General features: G+C 41.6%; 1 protein-coding gene across 2 annotated transcripts in view; it reads right to left on the bottom strand.

Moving 5' to 3' along the window:
- Positions 1–614: 614 nt before the first annotated feature.
- Positions 615–27,739, bottom strand: part of chst11 (carbohydrate (chondroitin 4) sulfotransferase 11) — an 87,229-nt gene continuing 60,104 nt past the window's right edge. For both annotated transcript variants that reach the window (XM_084346205.1, XM_084346206.1), the window contains exons 3-4: positions 7,653–7,882; positions 615–7,500 (exon numbers count right to left, since the gene is read on the bottom strand). In XM_084346205.1, the coding sequence (XP_084202331.1) occupies positions 6,876–7,500; positions 7,653–7,882 (855 nt within the window). In that variant the 3' untranslated portion in view covers positions 615–6,875. The remainder of the gene's footprint in view (positions 7,501–7,652; positions 7,883–27,739) is intronic.

Here is a 27,739-nt window from a genome sequence, read left to right as displayed (position 1 = left end):
AAAAAGAGATCAAATAAATCTTCAAAAGACATTTGTCTGAATCATGGCCATTATTTAATTGGACCAGTGTAGCTATGGGGACCCTCTGTCTCTCTATCAGTCAGAGGTCCTTGGCCTGAAAAACATTGAAGACCCCTGATCTAGCTAATCGCTAGGAAGCTTGAGTTTGAACTTAGTGTGCTCTGTGCTAACCCATTTTGTGAGTCATCTTATGGTTGTTAAAATTGTTAAAAACTATGGGAGGTGACCACAGCCCTTAAAGTAATAATAAAATTACTGTTCAGTCTTTTTTTAAAACACATTTTCATGGCATGTCTTCAGTATCGATAAACAGTATCAGTATTGATATCAGTAGAGATAAAATCCAAAATCCAATCCTAATTATATCTAAGAGGTAGACTTAAAATAATAATTCTCTCTCTATTTTGACTTGCACTAAAAGTCTCTATGCTTACAGTATGTGTATCAATAATATAAAACCTAAGCTCATGGCTTGTTGCTCGGCATGGTGTGTTCATGTGCTGCACGTACTTTGCTGTGTCAGAGGTCATGTCCAGCTGGTACGCTCTGCTACATATTTGACATCCACACGTGAAATAAGCAGTTGGAGGCTCTGAGGGTTTCAGTGTTCTTTTATTGTGAAAACATCAGACAGATGAACCGCAGGTCGTGCTGCTGTAGGATCGACACCACTCTCCTACACTCAGTGTGCAGTACACAGTCAATTATTCATGATTTCAGTGAGTGCGCCTGAAAATGAACGGAGTAAAACAGAACAGTAAGAGGCTGTCCCGGGAGGAAACGAAAGATACAGAGAGTTTAGGTGTGTTGCCATGGCGATAGCGAGGAATGGATATGGGAAAGTTGTCTGAGAATAAATAAATAAATAAGTGGCGCCTGTTTGAATGGGAATCATGCCCCACTCGGAGACGTTCCCTCTAAGGCAGTGTGGGTACAGCACACACTCACACACACACACACACACACCTACACACACTCGTGCAGCCGTTATCCAGCCGCTCCGCTTGAAGTTACAACACATGAGGCACTCCGATACACACACTGGTGAAAAATGCTGATGATATGGTTTAAATTCAGAAACAGACACTGCAGATTTAAGACTTACTCCTCAGAAGGTCACACAAACATTACTGTACAGGTTACAGCACAACGTCCACACCATCTGGTCGGACATGGAGCTGCTGGAAACACTAAGGAGATCAGAGGGTGTGTGACCTCTGCTCAATGGAGGAGGACGTACAAGATGTCAGGGCAACACAGAGACACATGAAACCCAGCAGGCCTGCTGAGGCCACAGCCACGCTAATGTGGACAAATTTGACAAATGCTGTTAAAATGTGAGAAGCCTTCCACCCACACTAATTTATCAAAGCAAATTACATAAATATGCTCCACTGGGCATGTTCTTCACACTTACTCTGCAAACAACTTTTCAAAGACGGCAAGATCATTTCACTTTATTACACCTTGGATCATATTATGGTTCTTTTGTCCATTATTTCCATTGGTTATGATAACGGACTGACAAAAGTCATAGCTGAGACCTGGGATCAGAGGCAACAATCCCTGCCTAAACTTTATATACCAAAATCTCATGATGTGGAGGACAAGCACATTGAAGTACGTTGCACATTATGTAGCTAAAAAATTTAATAAGCTTGCTATGTTGGTTGTGAAGACAGCTTTTCTGTACAGTCAGGGGTTATTAGTAACACTGCAGTGATCTCGCCATGTTCTCAGACCTCAGCAGTTGCTTTGAAACAAAAAACAAAGATTCTAATGTATCCACATTGGTGTGAACATGACCTGGGAGCCTCCTGCGCTTCCCTCTGCTCTCTGTGTGTCTTGGCGCAGTCACATGGGCCTCTGCAGGTGTTTCACTGTGTGATATCACAGTGAGTGCATGTAACAGTGTGTATGCTGTAGTGAGGGGGGAGCGTGAATGGAGTTCTCTTCAAGTGAAAATAAATCAGGCAGACAATCTCGTCTCCTATGGTCCCAATTTCTTTTTTTATACTTTTATTCATAATTTACAACAGCAGAGCTCGTTGAAGGCAACAAGTAGTCACTGTGTGTATAGGCCTAGGTGTGTGTGTCAGTGTGTAGGGAGGCCCAGGTGACCACAGAGACAAGGTGCTCTGAATCTGTTCAGCGGCTCTGTGTTGCTGTGAGTGAAAAATCAAAGAAAAAACAAGTGCCACGCAAATGTATTGTGTGTGTGCACGTGTGTGTATGTGCGTGTGAGGCAACCAGAGTAATTGATCGATCAAACATTCACACATGACAGCTCAAAAACAACAGCAGTATGAATGACATCATGTCTACATTGTACAAAAACATCCTGCACTGGGACTGTAAGATATGTGAGAAATGAAACCGGCAGAGCATGAGAGAGGTTGATAAAAGCTTCCTGGCTTTGTCCTTATGTGCTGATGATATTAGATATTACAGTAGTTTTTCCAACAATGTATTTTTGGTGCGGAAAAGGAAACAAAAATAAAACCAAACCACCAAATCTATAGAAAAAACGTCTTGTTTATACTCCAGGATATCTTCTGCCTTTCAAAGGAGTAGTTTGACATTTTAGGAATACATGTATTTGATTTCTTGCAGCGTCAGTTGAGAAGATTGATATCACCCAGGCCTATCGGTTCAATATGAAGCTACAGCTAGCTTCCCTCAGCATAAAGACTGGAAACAGCTCTAAAGACACACTAGTGATGTGGCATCAGTCGACCCACTACTACGGTCCAGACTTAAGTATCTCAACAAATATCAATTGAACACCATGAAGTATTGGATATAAATCAGTGGTGGAAACTAAGTAAACATTTACTCAAGTACTGTACTTGCGTACACATTTTTAAAAGATAAATATTGTACTTTTTACTCCACTCCATACACAATACACAATACATACAATACAATATTTGACGCTAATACCTTTGTACTTTTACTTAAGTAAAAATATTAAAATATTTGACCTTAACAGAATATTTCTACACTGTGGTATTGCTGCTTTTACTATAGCGCAAGATTGAGTTCTTCTTCCACCACTGATTCATGCTACCCACAGGATGAATCATGTAACAAATATTAGCATGCTAACATGCTCAAATAAGATGTGAACATATTACCTGCTACATGTTAGCATTTTGGCACGTTTTGTTTTGTTTTACCTTTGGTCAGAGCCAGGCTCGTTTCCAGTCTTCATGCTAAGATAACTTAACCATTTTCTGTTTGTAGCTCCTTATTTATTAAGACTTGTATTAATTAATTAATTAATTAATTAATAATTCAACACAATGCTTTACTATATAAAAAAATGTGTTCATCTGTGCATAAATAACAAAATAAAGATATAAGCACCAAATCACATCATTCATTCCTCAGCCAAACAGCACCAAACAAAAATGTAATTCAGTCTAACTATAGACATCGTCAAATGCAACACACTTGGCTAGACTTGAATATAAACAATCCTACAGCAGGAGCGGACGCTGGGCAGTGCACAGGCCTGGATTTGTGCAGACTAAGAATAAGGACAAAATGCCCAAAATGCAGTTGTTTGTTTTTGTCAGAGGCAGAAAATCAGCCGGGGCCTCTCGGTGCTCGCTTGGTTCCCTGTGAGAATTTTTTTCCAGCTGTGTTTGCCTGAGCAAGCTGCCCTTTTTCTGCAGGGATCATAGGGATCATTGACACTGACTTCTTTTTTTATATAGGAGGCCACTTTTAGAGCGAGTAAGGAGAGGATAAAATAGCATGAGGAGACGCGAGGCCTCTGTAATGGCTTGTTTGCAGGCTAAGAGGTCCTTTGTGTATCGTTCGTCTTCCATTCTGGGAGTTAAATGAGCAATTTAAGCCGAGCCTCAGTCACTGTGTTAAAGTGGAGAGGTGCTGCCCGCCCGTGCCTCTCCTTACAACTGCTGAGTAAGATGCTGTGTGGCATCAACATCAGCAGGAGTGCTAATGTACAAGCTGAGTGTGTGTGTTCATTTTTGTGTGCCTGTCTCAGGAGGAGCCCGTGCTGAGAATACAGCCATTGTTTCTGCAGGAGGACGACTGCCGGGGCTACAGGCCAGAGCAGTAGCTTTCCTCCTTTATTAGAGCCAGATGTGTGTCTCTCTATGTGTGTGTGTGTGTGTGTCTGTGTGTGAAAAAGAAAGCTGTTCTCTCATTATAACCCACACACAGACATGCAGACATGTGCATACATGTAGGCCTACTATAAAAAAGCTAAAGCTACAAGAAGAGCTTGGCAGGGAAAACCACCACCAGAATGTGTCTTGAAGGACATATCTATTTGTAATCTATGATCTGGTCATGGGCATTAGTCATGGTGATATTTTACTCACCAACTTCATTTTAATGACATGGGGTCTTGGGGTGGACAGAAAACTATATCCAGTCAACAGCAAAGGGAGTCAGATCTCTCACATCCCTGCCTGGTGAACGTCCAACTGTACATACTGTACATACCCATGCTGAGTTTAAAAGAGTCTCCGCAACACATGTTCTTAACTTGTCTGTGTTCAACTTCAGCAGCTTGAAACAAAGTTAGCTGGAGCTATACTGAGGAAGCTAAGCTAAAAAACGCTGTTGGGGCCCTTAAAATGAGGATGTTATGATAATCTGGGCTCAGAAGTACATGGCTGTCAGACATCAGGGATGGACAAAGGCATTGTCTATTGGCCCAACCCTAATGGGGTCACCACTAGACATAACGCTATCATTAAGTTGACCTTTGCAGTATGTGCTATCAAGTACTGTACATTTTACCTGACTCAATTTTGATGAAAATAATGAAAGGAAAACATCTCCTGCACTGCAAAGCTGTATGTTTGGAAAGTAACGGAAAAGCTGGTACTCCAGACAATTATTGCACTGCCAAAAGATTGGGTGACTCATTAAAAACAGATTTATAAATGAAATCAAAGTCAAAGTACGCGAATGCATTCGTTAAAATATTATGTCTGGTTCAAACAAGTGGAACAAAGAGACGCAGCTTTTCCAAAAAATGTCTCTTCCACTTTGAAGCTGGAGAGGTTTAAACTGTACAAAGAGGTGTAAAAAACAAAACCACTCTCTCTCCCTCCTGTATGATGCCCACACAACAGCCTGTAATCCAATTCACTGCGTGATGGAGAGTACAGTTATTAACCTTGACATTGCTTAACTTTGCTAACATTAATCACATTACAGTATGAGTGCAGTCTCTGTTCTGTGATGTGGGCAGTATATTGTTGATATGTACACTGAGAGCAGCAGCCAGTTCTCATGTTCTGGCTGGGGAATTGAGGGGGAGATGATGTACACCAAACACCGAGTGCGGATCTCCGAAGCTCTCACAGCCATTTGGCACCAAATGTTTGACAACAGGAAATGGAAAATTACCCATAAATCTCTGATGAGCTCAGACACAGAAGGACAAAGCCATGGGCTGTGATGTACCGTACACCCTTCAGAAATGAAAATGCTGTGAGGCATAAATAATGTATCAGAGGCAAGTTGCGAGGAAGAAATCAACATGACAAAACAGTTCAGCTTTAAAATATCCTAAATTGTTATCAGCCCAGGAAAACAAAAAATTAAATCTTTTCTCTTTTATCAACAAAACAAATTAAATAATATTTTGTTATTGCTGCTCGCAGCAATGCTTCATAAGACAATAAAAATAAAAATAAGCAAGAAGACAAAAGAATAATCTTAGTTTACTGAAACACATGTTTGGTCGTTGGAGTAGGGGCCTTGTGCCCTGGGTGTGTCCACTGAGCCCCCGGGCGGGGCATGGTGGTGCACGGCAGGGCGGGGTTATGAGATCCAGTGCCTTTAACCCTTTCACAACCACACAGGCTGTCTCTTCACTTTCAGTCCAGACTTTCTGCACAGACTTGTCACTACAACTGGTGCGCCCACTCATGTGAGAACAACCCCTACCTTTCTTACCACGTCCTGTAGCTCAAAGTGTTAAGGATGCTTGGTGTTACAGGCAATGATTTATTAAGCGCTTCCACACTTTACTTCTGCAACAGGAGTCTCCGTTTTCAATGGGTCCTCAGATCATAACACAAGAGGTTCCTTCTGCCAACATCATGGTGAGAGAGACCGGTGACAACTCATTTCGTTACAACTGTTATCTGCAGGCCATGTCACCACAGTTACAGTTGTGAGGTCTTGAGAGTGAAGTCAGTAGCCATCTATTACAGGGCGTCCGTGAGGCGATGATGAGCCAGTTTCCCTCGGAAATGTATAAATCTAATGAGGGCAAGGGTGACGGGCGCTAACACGCCACGCTGACAGCGCGGCAAAGGGCATGAATTGTGTTTTACAATTTGACGGAGTTTCTCTATTGATCAGGGGGAGGTGGAGATAAGCTTAGCTCCCACGATGCATTGGGGTCAGGGCACGTGCGAGGCCGCTGTTTGCTTTGTAGAATCTGAAAGCAGCCTAATTTGTCAGCAGTTTGTTTAAACATGTAGGGAACATCATCAGGAGAATTGCTCTTCAAGTCCGTCCTCTGAGGATAAGTTCCCCTTTTAAAACACCTTGAAGACCTGCTTCACCCACACATTTTAGTCTTTGCATGCGTTTGGTTCATTTAGCCCACAATCTCAGCCAATCAGCTTTCTCTGTATCACCCCGAGTTGACTGGACATCCTCCCCCTGTGCCCAGACAAGCATCATTACCTTTCATTCTTTCAGCACCTGTTTTTATGTCTAATTCTGACCCCACGCCTGCATACAACGACAGTTTTTTAAATCAAGTTTGCTTCCAAAAAATTCTCTCCTTCACTCATTTTGTTGCCACTCCCTAAACAAGGCAGTCATTCTCAGAGTCCCAGCTCTGTCCTCCATTAGTCCAGCCGGAGGTAGCTGGGTGTGGAGTAGTTGAACATGAGGAAGTCCATCTTGTAAAGCTGGTAGAGTTGGACCTGCTGTTGAGTGCTGATATTGCTGAAGAACTGGGCTGTCATGGCATCTGTGGTACGAGTGGACTTGGCGTAGCTCGGGAAGCGCAAGGAGTCGCCAACACCCACCAGCCGCAGCACGTAGTTTGCGTCATCTTCCAGCGTGTCATACTTGCCCACCAGATCATAGTGGATGTGACATGGGTGACAAAGCTGGTAGACAGTCTGCCAGTGCTCGTTGAGTGGACCATCACGCTGCGTGGCCGGGTCCACCAAGTACTCAGCAAATTCTTTGAATTTGACATCAGCTCCGTTGAGCAGGGCGTCCTGTGTGGCGTTCTTGCGGTAGCGCCGGATGATGCGGGTGCCAAAGCGCTTGTGGAAGGATGAGTTGTACTTGAGGGTGAACTTGTTGCGGTATGCGGAGACCAGCCTCTCAAAGGGCTCACGAACAAAGAGGAACTTGAGGTAGTTCTTGAGGCGGTGGTTGATCTCAGCAATACTGTACTGGTTCAGCGTCTTCAGGTTGGAGGGAATGTGGGCTTCATTGGAAGGTATTTCCATCGGGTCACTGTGGAAGAAAGGCACAAGGACTGTGAGGAACAACGACAAAACAAACAATATACGTTCACGTCCTTGTATCATCAATATATATAAAAATGGAATGAATGGACCCCAATACTCTCAAATCCCATTTAACAGTCTGCCAGGCACGAGACTGACCTGTATTTGCCCCGGCCTGTGAGCACCATCATGACGCGCTTCCAGTTGGTACAGGCCACCTTTGGGACATAGCAGTAGATGAGCTCATGGTCCTCGTCCACCACAAGGTGTTTGAGGTCTCCGGGTGTCAGCACTCTGCGCTTACGGCTGGATGCACTGTAGACTCGACAGGCATCCACGACTTGATCCCTCCTGGCCTGGTGGAGGACCGCTGCTCCAGACAACTCCGGCTGGGTTGGGGAAAGATAGAGAGAGAGAGACATTGCTGTGAAATTTCAACAGCTTAAGGGTGTCAACCATTTTTCATGTGGCCAACCTGTGTGGCCTCCTTTCTCCCGCTCAAACAAGTGTGTGTGCCGATTGATTGAGACTTATGTTTGTGCAGGAGACGAGAGAGAGAGGCGTTTTTAAAAGTCTCTTTACTGTTGTAGCTTATTACTGAATCACCTTAGTTTCTCTCCTGCGTCCCTGTTTGTACTTTCAGACTCCTTCTTTATTTGCTCTTTCATTATCTTCTCTTACAGCTGTTTCGGGAGTTCTGTGGCGAAAACCCAACATTTCCTGGTTTGCTGCTTTAGAGTAAAAGCTTTTCAATAACTACATAATGGGGGACTTTCACTGTGAAATTTCTTTAGGAAATGTAACATGTTTATCCCAGAATTACTGGAGCTTTGTTAGCGGCTATTCTTGCATTAAACTGTGGGAGGATAATTTACAGCTGCTCTTTGACTGCCACTGAAGACAAGCGCATCATTGGTTAAAGAGACACCCTCAAGCAGGTGGCCCTGTTGTAATGGAGATGCAAATTCCTGCCACGCTTGGCTTGGCCACCGGAACTTATAGTGACAAGCGATCAAATAAAACACACCGTTACCTTGGTTGAAATGATAGATTTGTTTGGGTTTTGAGGCTAAATGTTATTTGATTTTTACATTATATTGCAAACGCATTACAAAATATCTTTAATTTCCATACATGGAAAATCTATGACACTCTTTCACATATATGTTTTTCTGGTCTGGTCTGGTCTTTTTTTCCATATGTGTTACTACGTAATTTCCTTGGCATTGTAAGGAAAGACTTACTGTGCCAATAAAGCACTCTAAAATGAATGAAACTGAACCAAAGCAGGAGGAGGAGGAGGAAGAGGAGGAGGAGATAGAGAGAGAGAGAGAGAGAGAGAGAGAGAGAGAGAGAGAGAGAGAGATGAAGAGAGATAGCTGGGAAGATGGGCAGACAGATAGTGAGAGAGAGTTATTAATCTCAGCCTTTATTATCATACTCATCTCTTTATTGACTCTATCTTTTTCCCCTATCTGAGTCACTCCACAGACTATGATAGAGATAAGTCCATGACTATGGGGGAAAATAATGATATTGGAGGATATTACAGATATTGAGTGTTCAATATGCATAAATTCAGTCAGCAATCATTCATCTGAGATATATTTCATATACACCATGACGCTCGTGATGAGGTGGACCACAGCATGGGGGATAGGACGAGGCTGGGGAGAAATTGAAAGAGTGTGAGCAGGAGAGAAGCATCTGAAGGAATGTTTTCTTGTACCTCTTGATTATTTTTCCTATGGGTCTGAATTCCCCTCCAGGGCAGTGCCCTGGATTCCTCACGGAATCTAAATTGATTGTACTGTGGCCTGCATCTTTACCACTACGTCCCACTCACAAGTGTGGCCTTTCAGTGCTACACTGGCCCAGGTGAGAGGGAGGGGGAGCTGCTGACATGAAGTGCTGAAATAACTCAGGGACCACCACCGAGTGCTATACACGAAGACAGCTTCACTGAAGAGGTTTGTTAGTATTTCTCTTTGAAGTCGCCCTTCATGTGTCCAAGTGGGCAATTCATCATGCACCCAGCCAGCTGCAAGAACCTGGGAGGAAACCAATCACTGCAAAAGCGTGGAGAAGTTAGGATTGTAACAGCCGAACACATGACAGCTATTTCTGACTGTCTGTGAAAATCATGTTTCATAGTCTGTTTTTTTCTCAATAAGCTCCATTGGATAGTCATGTGGGGACACAGGTCATCGTAGGTTGATGTTTTCTGGTTTTATTTCCTTGAAATCATTAGTGTGCAGAGGTGGGGTAAGGCTTTTTACCAGAGTATTTACCACAAAAACATGCATATTCAAGCTACTACAGGAAACTTTTGTTTTTTGTTGAGTCTGGTCTGGTCTGTGGACAAAAGGTGATGATGGTGAAACAACGTAAAAGCTGTTCTAGTGCCATACCACCAGACTACAGAGAAGCTTATGTCCTCAGGCTGTGAGACTCCTCAATTCATCCTAACAAGCCATGAAAAATAATTTAAATTTTAAGACTTATGTAGGTCATATAGAGGCATAAGTATTACATTGAGAATGGCTCATAACCAGTGAGAGGTCTGTGCGTGTTTTGTGCTGTTTTTGTGCAATATGGTGAATATTCAGAATACTTCATTGCTAGCCTCAGGATGCAATGTATAGTTGGTGAACTGATCTAAAACTGATCCAAAACACAATAGTGAAACGATTCATATAGCTAAATGTGTCTAATTGGCAGTATTGGTTTTAATTCCACATTTCTGGATACTGTCATGTACAATCTAGTCTGACTAAACCTTCCATTGGCTGACTATTTCAGTCAGCATTCTCCTCCCTTCTGCTATCTGCTTGTCAAGTGGCATTTTCAAAATCCATGTTGCTACAAGCAACAACAACACCACATTTATAGTAAGGTGTCTATAGTATAGTATAATAAGAAGCATTTAACCTTCAAAGCCATTAAAGGTTTAAAGTGGTCATTCGTCAAGGCTATCTTGATGAACAAAACATGTAAGTATCATTTGCTTGAATTTGCCACAGAGCTTATTTACTTGCAAAAATCTATCTGAAAAATTCCCAAGGCTTTTTGTCAAGGGAAACAGGACAATGCTAATATCCGGGTTGGCCTTCAAAAATACGTCATCCCTGCAGCACTCTATATCAGACTGGCGATGGTTGCAGCCAGATCTTTCTCTAGCAAAGCCAGAGTGCTGTAGAGACAGGTCTGGTGATGCAAGACTATGTACAGTCTTGAAATGTGTACACAATAAATCGATCTTGTACCCACAAGGTGAGAACCTGTGTGCACAGCATATGAATCTTGTCACAAAAATAATTTCACAACATAACACAACATATAAATCTTCTCTCAACAAGATAATAACTTCTGCACTCAACATATGAATCTTCCCACAAAAAATATCTTGCTTGCACACCATCTGGCTCTTGTTTACAAGGAAACATATTATCTTATGATGACATGATAGTATCTTATGTGGACATATTAATATCCTGTTCCCACAGCATATAGTTTATCTTCTTGCACTTTATCAGTTTCTTATTCTCTATGCAAATACTGACTTCCCATCTCCTTGTTGTTACCTCTGCTTTAACCTGTAACACTCTTATCTATATCTTTTTTTTATATATCAAACATCATTTGATTTCTCCGTCATATCAAACAGTGCTTCAAAGCATTCTGAGGGAAGTGTAAATTGACAAGGCGTGATGAATTTTGAACATCTCTGCTCAAGAAGAAGGCCTCATCTTGCCCCCCTACCCCTTCTCCTCTTTGTGTGCTCTCCACTCTCTCCTCCCTATGCATCATCAAAGCCCGCTAAGGCATAACAGTGCATAGCAAATAGCAGCTCTTTGTTGATGAAAATCTTTCCTTTCTACATCCGCTCAGAGACATCAAGCCATGATTCACACAAATGTTGCAGTGAGTGTGCAGCCCTCCATCCCAGAGGAGGACAAATGCTGTAATTAACATGGGAAAAGGAGACAAGGGAGGGAATCTTGTCATCTCTCGCTCCGTCTCAGTGTTCCTCTCCTTATCTCTCTTCTTTCCACAGGATTACTTTCTGCCATTTTATCTCCTCTTCAAGCAGCTCAGTCATGTCTCTTGTGCGGTTGCGATGAAAGGCTGAGAGGGAGGGAGCGGAGGACGAGATGAGAGAGGAGATATGTCGATACCGCGTGAGAAGGAGCGGCGATGGAGATCACTGACCTCTGGCCATGTCAAGCCATTCCCACGGGAGAGCAGACGCCATTATTTGTGATACGTTGCACATTACCCCTATACTCCCCTGTGGACATGAACTAGCGGGTCAGCATCAGATAAGGGCTAGCAACAGCCATAAAATCACAGCTATAAAAGTAGTTAGCAGCTTCACATTATATGGTCAATTTAGTTTGATATAGTCTGACTGGTCAATGTCCCAGAAGGGCCTCAAACCTTCAGTTCAGCAGTTTCCCTGCAGCTGTGCTATATGATGAAGTACTTAGCATTACAGCATACTGATACGATATATTCATTTGAATGCGAGGGTGTGTGTGCGTTAGATGAAGACGAGAGGGACAGAAAATCCTTATGCTTACATTTAAACCTAATCTCTATAAAAGCCATTATCAGTGCTGTATATGCAAATAGAAAAGTCTCTTTTTTTCTTATCTTCATGAGACGAGCCCATTGTACATTCACAACGATGCTCTTTTGTTGTCGCTGCACATTTGTTGTTAAAATGTGTGAGAAACTGATGACAGAGTAACGCGGAGGTCGTGTTTCCACATTTCAAGTCTTCATTTCCTCGCCACCTCTGTATTATTCTCGCTGAAAGTTGTTATGAGTTTGAAAAATGATCTGAGAATCAGTGTGGAGGCTTGTAGACGCAGTGGTGGTAATGAATAGCTTCCTCCTGATCTGCTGATGGCTGCAAAGTAAGAAGGACACGGGAAGGAAGCTACGAAGCAGGAGATTACAGATGGAAGAATAGAAGGAAGTTACTAACTGGACAGAGTGGGTATCTGAAAATCTATCTATAATCAGCCCAGACAGAGATAGATAGATTTAGATAATAGTAACAATTTTGACTGTGAAACTTTTGTCATGATCGCCAACGCTCTGTTTGATTTTGAAATAATCTGACAAAATCTAAATGACTGTACATTCTTATGTAATCCAACGGATAACGACACTGATTTCTTTCCCTTGGTGAAGCCGGAAGGCAAAGCTTTTGATTAACCAGTTGATCTACATTCCTTGAGCTCGGACATCCGGAAGGAGCTCGGAGAGCCTCATCTGACCTGGGAATGCCTCGGGATTCTCCAGGAGGAGCTGGAAAGCATTGATGGGGAAAGAGACAGCTGGAATACCCTGTTTAGCCTGCTGCCACCGCTGCCCGACCCCTGACAAGCAGACGAAGATGGATTGATGGATGGATACTTTTTGTATAGTTTTTGGTTTTGTGTGTGTGTGTAACCCCTGCTGAATTTGTGTTACACAATCTTGTGTTGTATATTACAATGAAATGAATCTTGAATCGTGAAGTAAAGAAAGAAGGAAGAAGAAACAGGGTTCTCCTGTGTACCCTGAATGGATACAAGGTAAGTATATACAGAAGTACAAGGGGGGTATAGAGGTCAACAGCAAATATCTCCCTCAGGCCCCTCTTAACAGTTTATTATGGCAGTAGTGAAATCACAAAATACAATCTGTTGAAATTAATCACAGACTAAGAATTAGGGCTCCAAGACAGTGACTTAAAATCATATTGAGATATACCGTGTCTTCAGAATGTTACATTTGCACGTTGAATTACCATACATATGGAAACAGCTTTCTGCTGATGAATTATCCCTCAGAATGCAAGAAATATGTTTTAAATGCTGTTGGGGAGAAAATGAGATGCTAATGCACCGTGATTTGTAGCCCAGGGATTCAGCAACAGAGCACTTTGTTTAGGGAAGATGCCTGAAACATTTATTCCTCTGAGAAATGATGAGAAATAAAAAAAACTGCTTCCTATTGCAATTTAAACACAGCAGCAGCCAATACTGCTATTTGGATATCTCCTCAGTTAATAGTGCAGTCTTGTTTATTTCCCGTGCAGCTTCTTGGGTATTTATGCTCCTCTGTCTCGGGAAGATTCGAAAGTGTCTGGAAACAGGCCACGTAGAAAAAAATCATTGTCTCAGAGAATTGGTGAATTCATGCCCCGAACGTCATGAGGTGACGGCAAAGTGCTGCAGAAAAAACCTCCTCACTTTAGTCTGACATTGTTAATGCTTGACACTTTCCTCTGCTAAACGGCTCGTCCATTTTGTCTCCTCAAACTTGAGCCATCTGCACGCCTCGTCTGCTGTTTGTGCATCAGCTTCTCTCTCTTCTTTCTAGCCGTGAAGTCATCTAAACAAAGATCAATAGCATTCATCAAAGCACCTCTCTTTCTCTTGCGCACACACACACACACACACACACACACACACACACACACACACACACACACACACACACACACACTCTGAGCACTAAAGGCAGTCTGTCTCTCTGACCCTCTCTGCTTACAGACTGGCATTCATAGAGAAGGAATAAAGCTGCCAGTGTAACACAACTGTACCAAACACACACCTCACACACACACACATACACATACACAGACACACACACACTCACACAAACACCTGATTTTCAAGTGCGTAATGCTTCACCTGAGTCTCTGTAAAAGGCAACAAGGCAAAGCCCCTCTATAAACCCTTAACAATGCTGACAGTTTATGAGGCAGATTCGTCCTTTCCACTGAGGCCGGCGTCACATTAACTTTCCATAATGTCATTTATGAGAAGTCGGACCCACAGAGGGGGATCGTGCCCTCACCCCACCTGCACCCGCTGCGACATGGAAAAGACCTGAGGAACTGTTTTTTTCACCTTTATTTATGCAAGGAAACGACTGAAAACACATCCTTTTTTAGAATACCCAGCTTCCTATTCATGCAGCTCCGCACATTTATACCTGGAAAAAGCTCAGGACAGCCGCAGACATCTACTGAGCAGCCCCCAACACGGGGTCAGAGGGCAAATATATTCATAAAAAGGCAACTGCTGTTGGAAATGATCTCTAATTATATGGGAGAGACATCACCAGTTAATCAGTTAACATGATAAAATGTATTTTCTTTCTGTCGAGTAACAGCTCATTAGACAGAACTACAACTATGGTTATTAACTACATCATTTTTCTCAGTTTTGAGAAACTGCTTCTCCAGCACATCAGAGACGACATCTCTGCCAGCCTGGATCCTCATCAGTATGCTTTCAGAAGCAACAGATCCACAGAGGATGCCACATCTACTGCCCTCCACACAGTGTTCACGCACCTTGAAAATAACAACAGCTACATCAAGATGCTGTTTGTCGACTCCAGCTTAGCATTTATTACAATCTCACCCATGGAGCTGATTGGAAAACTAAACACTCTGGGCTTGATGCAACACTCTACAATTGGATATTGGACTTCCTCACAAGCAGACCTCAGAGAGTACGGATTGGCAGTCACATCTCCTCTTTGTTAATCTTCTCCCCTTTCTCAACATCATTTAGAAGAAAACAGTGAGGCCGACTTGACCTGGATCAATGCTCTATACTGTAAAAACAAAGCTATTCTATGTGACAGATTATAATATCTTAGACCTACCAGCAAAAAACAGAAGTATCTGGTTATACATTTACCTTGACCCACTATGAAGAGACAGGTATTGTAAATGCTTCATGTAAAAATGTTTATTTGGAAAGCTTTAGGGCTCGTGCAGCTATCTGCCATATACACTGATCGCGATATGCGCAAATCCTTATTGTAAAAGTAAGCATGAGTCATAGCGTCACAACAGCCACATTAATGGGAAATACACCAGAATGAACTGTACCACAATTTTCCTTTAACAGGTAATCCGTTCTGGTACAGGCAAGTAACAAGTGCAAGTGGTGCAAGTAGCAATTCCCATACCAAGTGAATGCATCATAAAAATCAATGATCTGCCCTTGCATATTCTACATAACAGCTGCTGAAACAGATCATACTTCACTTTAATGTTGGCTTTTCTTTGACAAGTAGCATAGCATACTGCCTGACAAAAAAAATGTAGAGGTTAAAAATGCATGGTGTGTATGACTGACAGCAAGTGGTGATAAACTATGCCATTTAATGTAACTTTAATGCAGATTATTTCTCATAACACTCTTCAAAATTCTATTTCAATGTTTTGTTAATGACTTTGCCTGGATGGGGAAGTTGTAAATTCAAAGTCATATCTTGACTCCATGTTGTTACGGTGCAACCTGTATTTTTCTAAGTTATAGTCTGTCTCTCATAAATAGCTGGTGCAACAGGCTGCAAGTCATAGCCAGCGTCTCTAACCTCTGGACATCTCCCAAACTTTTTGAAACACTGTAAAAAAGCAGTGAATCTACTGATTCATGATTTTTGTGCTGATGCCTGTTATGTAAGAGCACTGCAGGGAGGCAGTGAATGGACACTGTGTATACCAGCGGGCCAGGGGCTAAAAGCATTGGGATTTCCTGCTGGGGCCAACGAGGCCAAACAAACATGCAAACACATACGGGCATCCATACAATACAAGGTACAGGTTCAGGTTTTTTTTATCGTTCTACATTAGAGGGCTGTGCAGTGAAATACAATATAAAGTCCCTTTATGCGACTCATAGAATAAATATTATATAAATCGATGAATTAATTATAAATCATAAAAACAGAATATCATTTATGGTCGAGGAAAGAAGCTGCTCTGTAGTCTGGTGGCACGGCAGCAGATACTTCTGTATCCTTTTCCAGATGGCAGCAGGGTGAACAGACTGTGGCTGTTGTCTTATAGTATCCTTGGGGCTCTGTGCAGACATCTCACTTCACTGACATCACTAATGCTAGCTGGATGGGTACCAGGAGCCACTGGCCGACTCATCTGCATGTGCCGCCATGTTAAAACGTGATCCTATTTGCTGCAGGGTTTCTGTTTAATTCACCAGTGGGAGTGTGGATATTATTTTTTCACTAAGCACTTCAGGGACGGTTGTCTGTAAAAGGTGCAGTGGAAACCTGAGTCCTAAAGGTGCTGTTAACAGATGATCATAGCAGAGGTTTTTTATTGGAGAGATTTTAGTGCCCCATGATGGCCCTTCCACCCTGACAGGGATATATCTGTGGGAGGAAGCACTAATTATTGAGATTTTTTTCTCCTGAAAGGACAATATTAGTGGTAGAGGAATCAGTTTAAAGAGGCACTCCACTGATTTAGTATTCAACTTCCATAAAGTTGGAGGAGTCACAGGGGGCAGATAAAAAAGAATGCTCTAATGAAAGCTAAGGCCCAGATAATATCACTGTTAGTGTCACTATTAAATATCTCTGCAGTGAAAAGTATAGTTAGGCCCAAGACTAGTGTTGGGCCTAACATACAGGTATGGTTAAACTTCTGATATTCACTCTTCAGATATTCAAAGGGCAGAGGACAGGTCTGACTCAACCAAGGAGCTGAGGAGGAGTCAACAAGGCCCAAAGAAATTCCATCTGTCCTTGAACCCTCACTTGAACCTCCACTGAACCCTAACCCTCTGTCTGCATGACACTAAGCATACCTTACAAAACTATACAGAAACCTTTAGTTTCAGTGTTACGTTATCATTGTGTGCAATGATGCAGTTACTGTCCTCAAAACTCTTCTAAAAATGACCCTGTCCATATTGAGTCTTTGACTCTGTTGTTTACCACATGGTGGATCAGATTTTCTGACAAACCAGCCTCTGAATGCATTGCTTTTCAGCAACCAAAAAAAAAACCGAACACTATGATTCTGGTGTGTCCTTGAATGCCCCACACGCCTGTAAAAGCATTTTTGAAAACTTTCCCTCTCACAGCTGCTGTGCAATTCTAATAAAATAATGCAATAAGTTGTTTGAATACGGGCCCTGCAGTTCACTGCTGACAACAAAGTAGAAACACATAAACCACGTAAACACGTCAGGTCAATGAACTCTGCTGTGGTCAGGTAAATCTGCAGGATATCTGACACCTGGGTAAGCCTGACTCTCCCTGTCCCACGGTAACATTAAACCTGTTACCTGAGCTCAGAGACATGGCTTCTTCCCAGGGTAGAGTCAGCCCGCCTATGACTGCACCTCAGACCCTGTGATAAACATTTACACTGTGTTTTCTGTCATCTTACCTCATTATGCTCGAGCTATGCTGTGAAAAACAGGACAGTAGAAGAAGCAGTGTCACTGATGCTGCAGCTGCACATGTAACGTAGGCGCTGATATGTGTTTGTTGCTGTACATCTGTCGACCACATAATTGTATTTGTATGCATGTGTGCTTGTTACTTGTGTGTGTCTCTGAGTGTGTACATGTGTGTTTCTCAAAGAGAAAAGTGGGGGTTTAATTATAGCACCGCAGACAAGATAATGACAAACTGCTCCGACTTTCCCTCAGAGCCATCAAAGTTTCTCTCTGCTTTCATGAGCACTTTACGCTTTTTCTCTCTGCATGGCGTGTTTTACTCCCCACGGAGCAAAAATCAGTAGAGAGAACGGAGTAAAAGGAGGTGAAGGGGAAAGTGGAGGATTTTACTTATCACATGGTAACTCTACTCTCTGCTTTACACTTAAACCTTGAAAGTTGACAGATCATTTCCCTCAAAAGAAAAAGACTTTTTTTTTTACTTGAAAGGACTCATTACTCAGAAGTCATGTACTGTGATGTGATGTCTGTTAATATCAAAGCTAGTTGGTAAAAACATTAGAATGCTAATGGGTTGTTTTTCTGTTGCTTACCATAAAACGCAACTTATTGAATTTATACTACACACACATCAGACTGGTGAAGGTTTTGATTAATTGTTCAGCATCTGCTTCTGCCTGTCAAGAACAGAATTGTAACTACATACATTCTGGCAGATGTGTCTGTTATATAGCCTACCTTAATGATTTAAATGGGGTTGACAAAATAAAAGAAACACCCTTCTTTTTTGCCTTGTGCTATTAACAGAGGTGGGTAGTAATGAGTTACATTTACTCCATTACATGCACTTGCATTACATTTTTGCATTAATGCAATATACATTTACTATTAACTCATTAGATTTTTTGAGAAAAATCTTAACTTTAACTCTGTTACATTCTGATACAATGTTGCTACTAATGATGCTACCTGAATTTGTTATATTATGCATTCATGCACATTCCGTTAAGAGACAGGTATTAGCGGGTCCCAGGTCTGCTGGTGGTCTGTTATGGATCTCAACACAGTAGCGCCTCCACATGACTCTGTTCAAAGCGGCAGGAGTACGGCTTTTAAATCGAGCTAACCGCTAATAGTTACAGATGAATTAATAGCACACGGCGCAGTGGGCTGCAGTTGTATGAAGTCAGTAGAACTTCAGAGAACTGCAGTGTCTGTGTCTGTTGCTGTAATACATTTGATAATATATGCACACAGTATATATATGTCAGACTCTTTATATTTTCATTCTGACATAACAGATGCAGTCTATTATGTACATTATTTGTCGATTTCATACTCGTCTCTTCTGATTGAACTCCCCGTGACAAAACAGAACTGAGGAGACCACACTTCCAAGAAAAACTGAAAGAAGCTTCCTCGCACCCCTCACAGGACACTGAGCCTGATTCACCTGCTTCCTAAACCTCCAATGCCTGTAAAAAAGGATCCAGTCCAGGTGATGGACAGCCCAAAGTCATTTCCTACAATGCAAACAGTGATCGCAAAAGCAAGATATTTCACAATCCTATCCCTCAATGTACAGTTGGTCAGTAGCTATTGACTGGCCATCATTTGTTGAATAAGTTACTGTACATGAGCTGACATAGCTGTCTAGTACTTGGCATTTCTCAGCTCCCTTTTGGTCAGTACACTGCATTGTAACACCTACACTGTGCTGTATTATGCTTATATCTATGAGAGATTAAAGTGAAGTGCTGTGAGAAATTTACAGTCTGCTCAAATCAGGCTCAGTGTAAGTGTGTGTTAAAGCATTTGCATACAATGAAACCTTTTTACCTTAATAGGGTTATTTTATCTTGAGCCTGATACTGAAACCCAAAGTGCTCATAATAACTGCTCCATCAGTGTGTGAATGGCTGAGTGTAGAAATATCGTGGGGCTCAGGGATGAGCAGGTCCGCACCTTGCATGGCAGCCTCTGCCATCAGTGTATGAATGATGGAATTTGACAAGTTTTTTTGACAAGTCCATTTACCATAAGATTAACATCTTAGAAGATGTTCTATACAGAAGCATAATTACTTTGCATGTCTTATTAAGGGAGCGTTGCCTGTCGTCTATCCCCAAACCACTTGTCTTTCAACAGACATGTTGATCAAGCTCATCCTCGTTTGATCCCACACATGGGTGTGTGTATGCGATGCTCTTCATTGATGCATTATCCTTGCATATGATATGTACTTATATTATAATCACAGATAATGTTATAATCTAAAAAAGAAATGCTTTTACAAAAATGTTAAATAAATAACATTATAGAAAATATTATTTCAAGATTGATGCTCACAACATAACCAAACATCCAATTCCAATCGCAATGTAACTTTAAAAGAGTTAGAGTTTTTGAAAAAACTTTTCAATGTATTTTTTTGCCTTGATGGTGTAGTTATAGCTCTCTTTCTCAGTTTCATTTTAGTTTCATTGCATTTTGTAATGACTTTGAGGAAAGCTGGTGCTTAGTCATTTTCTTCATTTTCTCTTTCTGATGCCAGAAGCATTTTGTCATCCGTCAATGCAACGAGAGAATTGTGTTTGTTGTCGGCCGCAGTGAAACGTTCCTCTTGCAGCAGGAAAAACAAACAAAAAAAAATGAAAAGTGTGGACAAGAGATCCAATGGAAAAACAATTTAAATCTGGGTATTCTTCAGTGAGAATTGGTGATGCAAACAATGAGCCTAATGCCTTTTCAGGAAAGACACAGGGATGACACGCAACGAGGGCCAGAGCTGGATGTGCGACGTGCCGTACATTGAATTCATTTGATGATCTTGAGGAAATTTCCCTTTGGTCATGATGAAACTATAAACATTATTTATACATGTTCTCTATACAGTCTCATCTCTCTCCACAGCTGATCCTCTCAGAGAGCAGAGAGCGCTCATCTCCTCTAAATCCCTTTGTCTCTCTCCTTTCACCTCCTTTCTTCAGCCCTGTTCATATGCAGCCTCCAGAGATGGACAGACACAAAAAGAGTAAAGCCTCCTCCTCTAAATCCCTTTGTCTTTAAACCCAGAATGACTTATCCAACTTCCCACACACACACATACACACACATCTTAAACCCACACCCGCAGTGTATAGCTGTGCTCTGGTCTGATGGTTTTACAGCAGAGCAACACTCAGACAGATGCTTTTGCTTCTTTGCTGTGGGTGAAAGGTGCGACGCTTCTTTCAAGTCTGTGCCAGTCTCTGCCGCGCCGCTCCTGCATAATCTGGCCCAGGGTGCCAATTCCAGGGAGCATGAGGGTTTAGCTTGAGAAAACACACACACACACACACACACACACACACACACACACACACGCACGCACGCACTCAACTAAAGTGAAGGGATTGTGTGGTTAGCAGGATATCTGCAGCTGGTGGAACAATCCAGACAGGTATTATCTAGTGACACAGACACATGCAGACACTTTCCTCCCTTCACTGAATACATTCATTGTGAAACACTAAAATTACTTCTCTCCACAACATGATGAATATTCAGAGCATGCTTATTTCAAACCATTTCCAATGATAACTACCAGGACTGACGACGTTCATGTCCCTCAATTTGTAGAAATTTCAATTGTGGTTTATTTGGGGGGGACAAAGTCTTAACTGCAAAGAGTCTGAGTCTCTCTTCTCAATCAGTCTACCCTGCTGTCCTAATGATCAGGAGCTCCGGGTAATGACTAAAGGAATGAGATGCCGGCCTGGTCATCAGAATAAAATGTTGGCATGGTAAGTTTCGGGAAACTGTACATCAAATGTGTACATTTTGTGTGTATCGTATCAACATTTCTACAAACTGTGTCATGTCACATGCAGATAACAGGTATATGAGCTGATTTTCATGTCAGAAGGTGAAGGGGATGGTGGTGACGTGACACCTAACCAGCAACAGACCACTGTTTGAGGCAGCATTTTTCTTTCAAAAGTTTTCTTTTTTGGCCGGACAGCATGAGAGATGACAGGAAATGGGATGAGAGGGGGGGAATGACAAAGCCTCCGTGCATCAGTCGCACGCTCTACCAGCTGAGCCACTGGGGCGCCCCTGAGACAGTGTTTTAGCAACACAAGAACCACTTGAGAAGACCTTAATAAAATCAATTTAAAAAAGAGTTTAACATTAAAAACCTGATAAAAATCAACTCTACAACTGCTCAAAAAATAGGAACATTAAGTGTGGACTCTTAAATGTGAGATCTCTATCATCCAAAGCTGTTTTTTTTAAATGATTAAATATCAGATCATGATATTGATTTAGTCTTTCTGAAACCTGGCTGTGTAAGAATATGTCTGCCTTAATGAATCCCCCCCCCCCCGTTATTTTAATACTAACATTCCTCCTCAACGGCTGGGGGGGGATTTCCAGCCATATTTGACTCAAGCCTACGAATCAATCGTCAACTCAATCATAACTCTCTTGAAAGCCTAATTCCTAGTCTTTCTCACAGGACATGTAAAACAATACAGCCAAGTGTTTTTATCAGGTTTAATCCTTAAAACAGATAAAGTTATTATCATGGGTGATTTTAATATTCACCTTGACACTGATAATGATAGCCTTGGTACTGCTTTTACCTCATTATTAGATCCAATTGGCTTCAGTCAGTGTATACATACATAAACACACTCATGTTTTAACCACATCCTCAACCTTGTTCTGGTGTATGGCATTGAAGTTGAACATTTAATAGTTTTCCCACAGAATCCTCTTTTATCAGATCAATATTTAATAACTTTTGTATTACTATTACTGGACTACATGCCACAAGGAAAACATTTCTTTTCTAGATGTTTCTCTGATAGTGTTGCAGCTAAATTTAAAGAAATGATTCCATTGGCTTTCAATTCAGTTGCATGTCCCAGTAAAGCAGAACACTCATATGCCAATCCTAGTCCCTCCCAGCCTCATCATCTGGGAATGACACTTGACTCTATTGCCCCTCTAAAAAAGGAAAAAAATAAAGCATAGGATATTAGCTGGTACAATCCCCATTAAAGGAGACATCATGAAAATTTGAAAGGAAATGTCGTTCTACCAAACTGGAGGAAGGTCGATTGGCAATGGTATTGACAATGCCAGCAGCTTATTATTCAGCTTTGATAGAGGAAAATAATAACAAAGCCAAGGTTGACAGATAGTCATAGCTCTATTGAGTCTTGTATTCTTAAAACACTGAGCAGTCTAATTAAATAAAACATTCTACTTAGACAGAATCCATCATCTTCTGACCTCAGATGGTACCAATTTAGCCTCTAACACAGAAACCTTAGAAACAGCTGTAAAACCTGTTAGACCTTTTCTCTACCCATTGACCTTCACCAGCTAACTTCAACAATTCATTCATCTAAACCATCAATTTGTCTGTTAGACCCACCCCCAACTACCTCTAGTTAGCACCTCTCTACTCTACATGATCAGTCTGTCCCTATATCCTGTGCTGGTTCAAGTCATATTCATCAGATCGATCTCAGTTTGTACATTTTCACAATGAATCCTCATTGCATACCAAAATCAGGCATGGTTTAGGGTGATAAGCTATAGGCTTAGACTGCTGGGGGACTTCCCATGATGCACTGAGCTTCTCTCTCTTCCTCTTTATCTGTACACATTCATGTCTCATTAATGCATGATACTGACTTGGCTTCTTCCCTGGAGTCTCTGTGCTTTCTCATCTCGCAGGTTCCCATGGATCATGGTTGGTCCTGCTGCTGTGATCCTGCTTGACTCGTATTATCACTAAATCATCATCATCATCATTATTATTATTATTATTATTATTATTATTATTATTATTATTGGGGCTCCTGTACATTTCCATGCCCAATGTCCCTTTCAGTAAATCATTGTGAATTACTGATTCTTCAGTGTTGTAATTCCTCTTCTCTTGGATTAAGATTAGGTGTGTACGATTTTCAGTTTCACACTTTAAACTCTTACAGAAACCTTTAACCTTAAAATACAAATCATCAAAGGCTTTTACTTTGGTGGATTTTCCTCTGCTCTCTATCCTTGTGAGAACATTTGATCCTCTTAAACACAGATACCTTACAACAGACACACACAGACTATAAATACATACTTCCATTACAACCTCCCATTAGTGTTAGCTTTGAGTCATTCATCCCTGATTCAAACCAAGAGCAAGACCGTGCACAAATGCGCACATCCTTCTCACCAGCCTTTTCTGAATCAGCATTTAACTGTGAGCCAGGCTCTGGCTCGGTAATAATGGTGTCTACATGCCCCTGTGAGCCAGCCTGTGATTACTGGTAGGAAGAAAAAAATATTTCCATGAGGAGGAAAGATTATTACTGTGTTTCCTTCCCTGTATTTAGATGATATCTGGCCATGTGTGTGGCCACATCAAATCATTTCCTCTGGAGCGTTGCTGCATTTGGCAAATCAACTCAGTCTGATTTTAATTTTGATTAATGAAACCAGTGTAAGCCCCAAGGACACAGCGCTCAGGTTTACTGGAATGCAGTCCAAACACACCATAGGTAAAAATAGCACAGAAGAGGATCTCTGTGAACCCCTGGAAGCCTCAAAGACACTGTGTTGCTCCCTGCCTACTGTACCTTCAGGCCTTGACAGTAGGCCTTGGATTAAAGTCTTGATTACTTCTTAACTGTTGGGTTTGAAAAGTGGATAATTTTCACTCCTGCCTCACTGCAGCAACGATCCGCTGAGGTGACCTCCATTGTTGGAGAGAGAACGGGAGTCTCTGTTTAGTTCTGAGTTCATTGAGAGGCTCAACATGTACATGAACGAGGTAATGTATTGAAGTTTTATGTTACATTTTTATTATATATATATAATATATATATATACATACATATTCTTGTTCACCAACTTCTTTCCTCACTCTCTGACTCTCTTCCAGAAATATAGCGTTGGGCCACCAAATGAAACGCACCATTACCTTAAGTAAATTTGTGGATTTCTCTGGGTTTGAACATTGTTGGAAGCATTTGGGATAATCTAAGTACACACCTCAACCAAATTCATAACAATGGCGTTACTATAAAATTTACATTTTATTGCGAAATGTCACATCTTTGAGTTAAAGGGGTTTGTCTTTTTGTTGAATAAGGTTTCTCGACAAAACAACAGTATCTTCCTGGCCTTTGAATACAGCAAAGGATGTGTGATACAGGAGCAGGTTTTGGTTCTTTTGCAAACTTGCCGCCAAACAGGCCATTTTCCCAAATACTGCTAAAGCCAACCAGCGAAGAAGTGAAAATGTCCTCTAAAATATGGCAAGAATGTCCTCACTCTGAAGGTCTATAATTCAAACAGTCTACTGTCTACAAGGACAGTGCAACAGGAACAACACGCAACACACACACATGCACATCCACCCACCCACCCACCCACCCACACACACACACACACACACACACACACACACACACACACACACACACACACACACACACACACACATACACAGCAACAGCTCTGTCTTGACCACTGACCCCAAACACCCTGCTAAAGTTTACTCTAGCTGCAGTAACACCCCCCTGTGCACACAGAAACATATCAATGGGACTTCACATGAGTGTGAACGTGTGGAAAAATCCGCCACAGCAAATTAACCTATGGTGGGTCCACGTGCACCTGGTCTATTCTTAGCGTCCCAGAAAACCACTTAAAGCCTCCCGTGTACATTTAAAGGTGCCCGGTGCTAAATGGTCGATACAGAAAAGGAAATGAAAAGAGAAAATGTGAGACAGGGGGAAAGTGACGTGGAGACAGCAAAGGACAGAAGAGGCAGAGCAGGGGGAATAAAGGAACGGTTGGAGATGTGAGGAGGCACGTTGGGGTTGGTTGCAGAAGAAAGAGGGAGACAGACAGTGTGATAGATAGTGAGGATGACAGTGATGGGACAACAGAAGAAGAGCAGAAACTATCCAATCTGTCACCATGATAGCATCTCCCCCAGCAGTGTCCTCCTGTCTTCCCCTCAGCTACAGCACCACACTACTGATAGGCTGTCCTCCAACACAACACACACACCAACCAAATAATTGTTTTTCAGCTTCTGCAATATATATATATATATATATATATATATATATAGTCTTCCCTCAACACTGTTCCAAAATATCCATTTAGGGAAAATGTGGTTTTGCATGATGTAGCCCATAAACTACACATTGTGTATACTTTTCATCCTTGCCAACCCTTTTAAGGTTGTAGAATTGATTTCCTACCTTCAAGGCACCCATTGGTTTCAGCTCACTTGCTTGAGATTGGTAATCCATCACAGTGAACAGTACGGCGCCTTGCTTTTTGGCAGAATTACATTATCATTGCAAGCAGGTACTGTTTTGGATATTCTCTTCAGTGATGCGTTCAAGGACGCTTGGAGGTCTGTGCCAGATAGAATTAATATTATTATTATTGTTATTATTATTATTATTATTATTATTATTATTATTTATTTATTTATTTTACAGTCTATGACAAGTTGAGTTTTTATCTCCTTAGCCCGAAAATGTAAAACCTTGTAGTTTGAGTTTTTCGTGGCTCCGTTGGTCATAGCAGAGTTATACTCAGCAAAGTAAGTGCTGAGATGAGGCAATATCACTAAAGATACTGTAGGTCCAAAGGGCCAACAATTCTGACAGTCAGACACAGTAAAACTTAACCCTAGGTAGTCAAATTTATCTGGAAAGCAGAATGAAGGTGGATAGTAAAATTAAAACCCGAACTGTCCATTGTAAAGAGCTTACAAGACCTTATCAACTTACTGGTTAATGCAACACTATGTAACTCTTTACCTTAAAAAAATATTGAACCGGGCTCAGCACCCTCTTTATGACAGAGGTGAAGAGACCAAAGTGGACACTGATGGAGGGAACAAGAAGAGAAAAACAGGCAGTGACCGAGTGAGAGGCAAGAGATAAGAGTCTCTGAGCAGCTTTCAGTTGTTGGTGATAGCTTCGCTAAGAAAAGAGCTGGACTTGTTGAATAGTAAGTAATGTTAGCTGGCCTTTGAAGTTATATGTCCTGTTTCACTTGCTTAATGTTTGGTTGTGTGTTGTGAGGTTGGCAACTCGCTAGTTTTTGATCATAAGCCAAGTCAGCTCATTTCCGAGGTTTAATATTAGCATGTTTTAGCCAGGCGTTATTGTCTCTGGTTCAGGTTGTGTTAGCTTGACGTGCTGATACTGTTCTGAGTTGTGTGCAGCGCTTGTGCTAACTTTGACTGCCGAGTTGTGTTTGTAGTTGGCCCATAACGTTACATTACATCTGACAAACTGTTACAGAAATCTGGGATTTGTATTTACGACAGTTGTCTTGCACCCAAAAATGTCGGGGGGAGCCTCATCATACTAAATCTGAATTTCTACATAATGCTGCTTTAAATGACTACAACATGTGTCATAGTGCTGCACTCATGCTGTCTTCTTATGCAGTGAGGGACTCTTACAGACATTACTGGTGGGCTAACTGTTGGCTTTTGCGTACACGTTTGCTCTGAAAAATGTGTTTCTGCAGCTTTAAGCAAGGCTAATTAAAATGCATGCGATCCAAACTGTATTTCCACTTCCTTGTACTGAGAAAAGCTTAGACCACACACAGAACGCATCAGTTGCGACTGTGATTGTCTCATTTTTCTAGAAAGCAAAAACTGTAATGAAAAGCTGTAATGACAAACAGATTGTACACACAGGGGCTTTGAGGTTAGTAGTGAGTCGGTAAGCGTAACCCTTTTCACAACATTTGCTCTTTCCCTTCCAAATTTGATTTCCTTATACAGTATAGCTTATATGAATGAAATACTTTTTGGCAGCCACATCGATTAGGCTGCCAAAAAGCTTATTTTTTTCCCTTAAAACTAATGACTGCCTTTAGGGTAGGAAATCATCCAAAAACGTATATCATATGCTTTGGAAAGTGGTCAGCAGTAATGACTACATAAAATACCCAAGGTTTGTAGTTAATGGGCTT

The sequence above is a fragment of the Pagrus pagrus genome, assembly GCF_965226575.1.
Source record: "Pagrus pagrus genome assembly, chromosome: 23".
Lineage (NCBI taxonomy): Eukaryota > Metazoa > Chordata > Actinopteri > Spariformes > Sparidae > Pagrus > Pagrus pagrus.
This window is presented reverse-complemented; position numbering and strand designations above follow the sequence as displayed.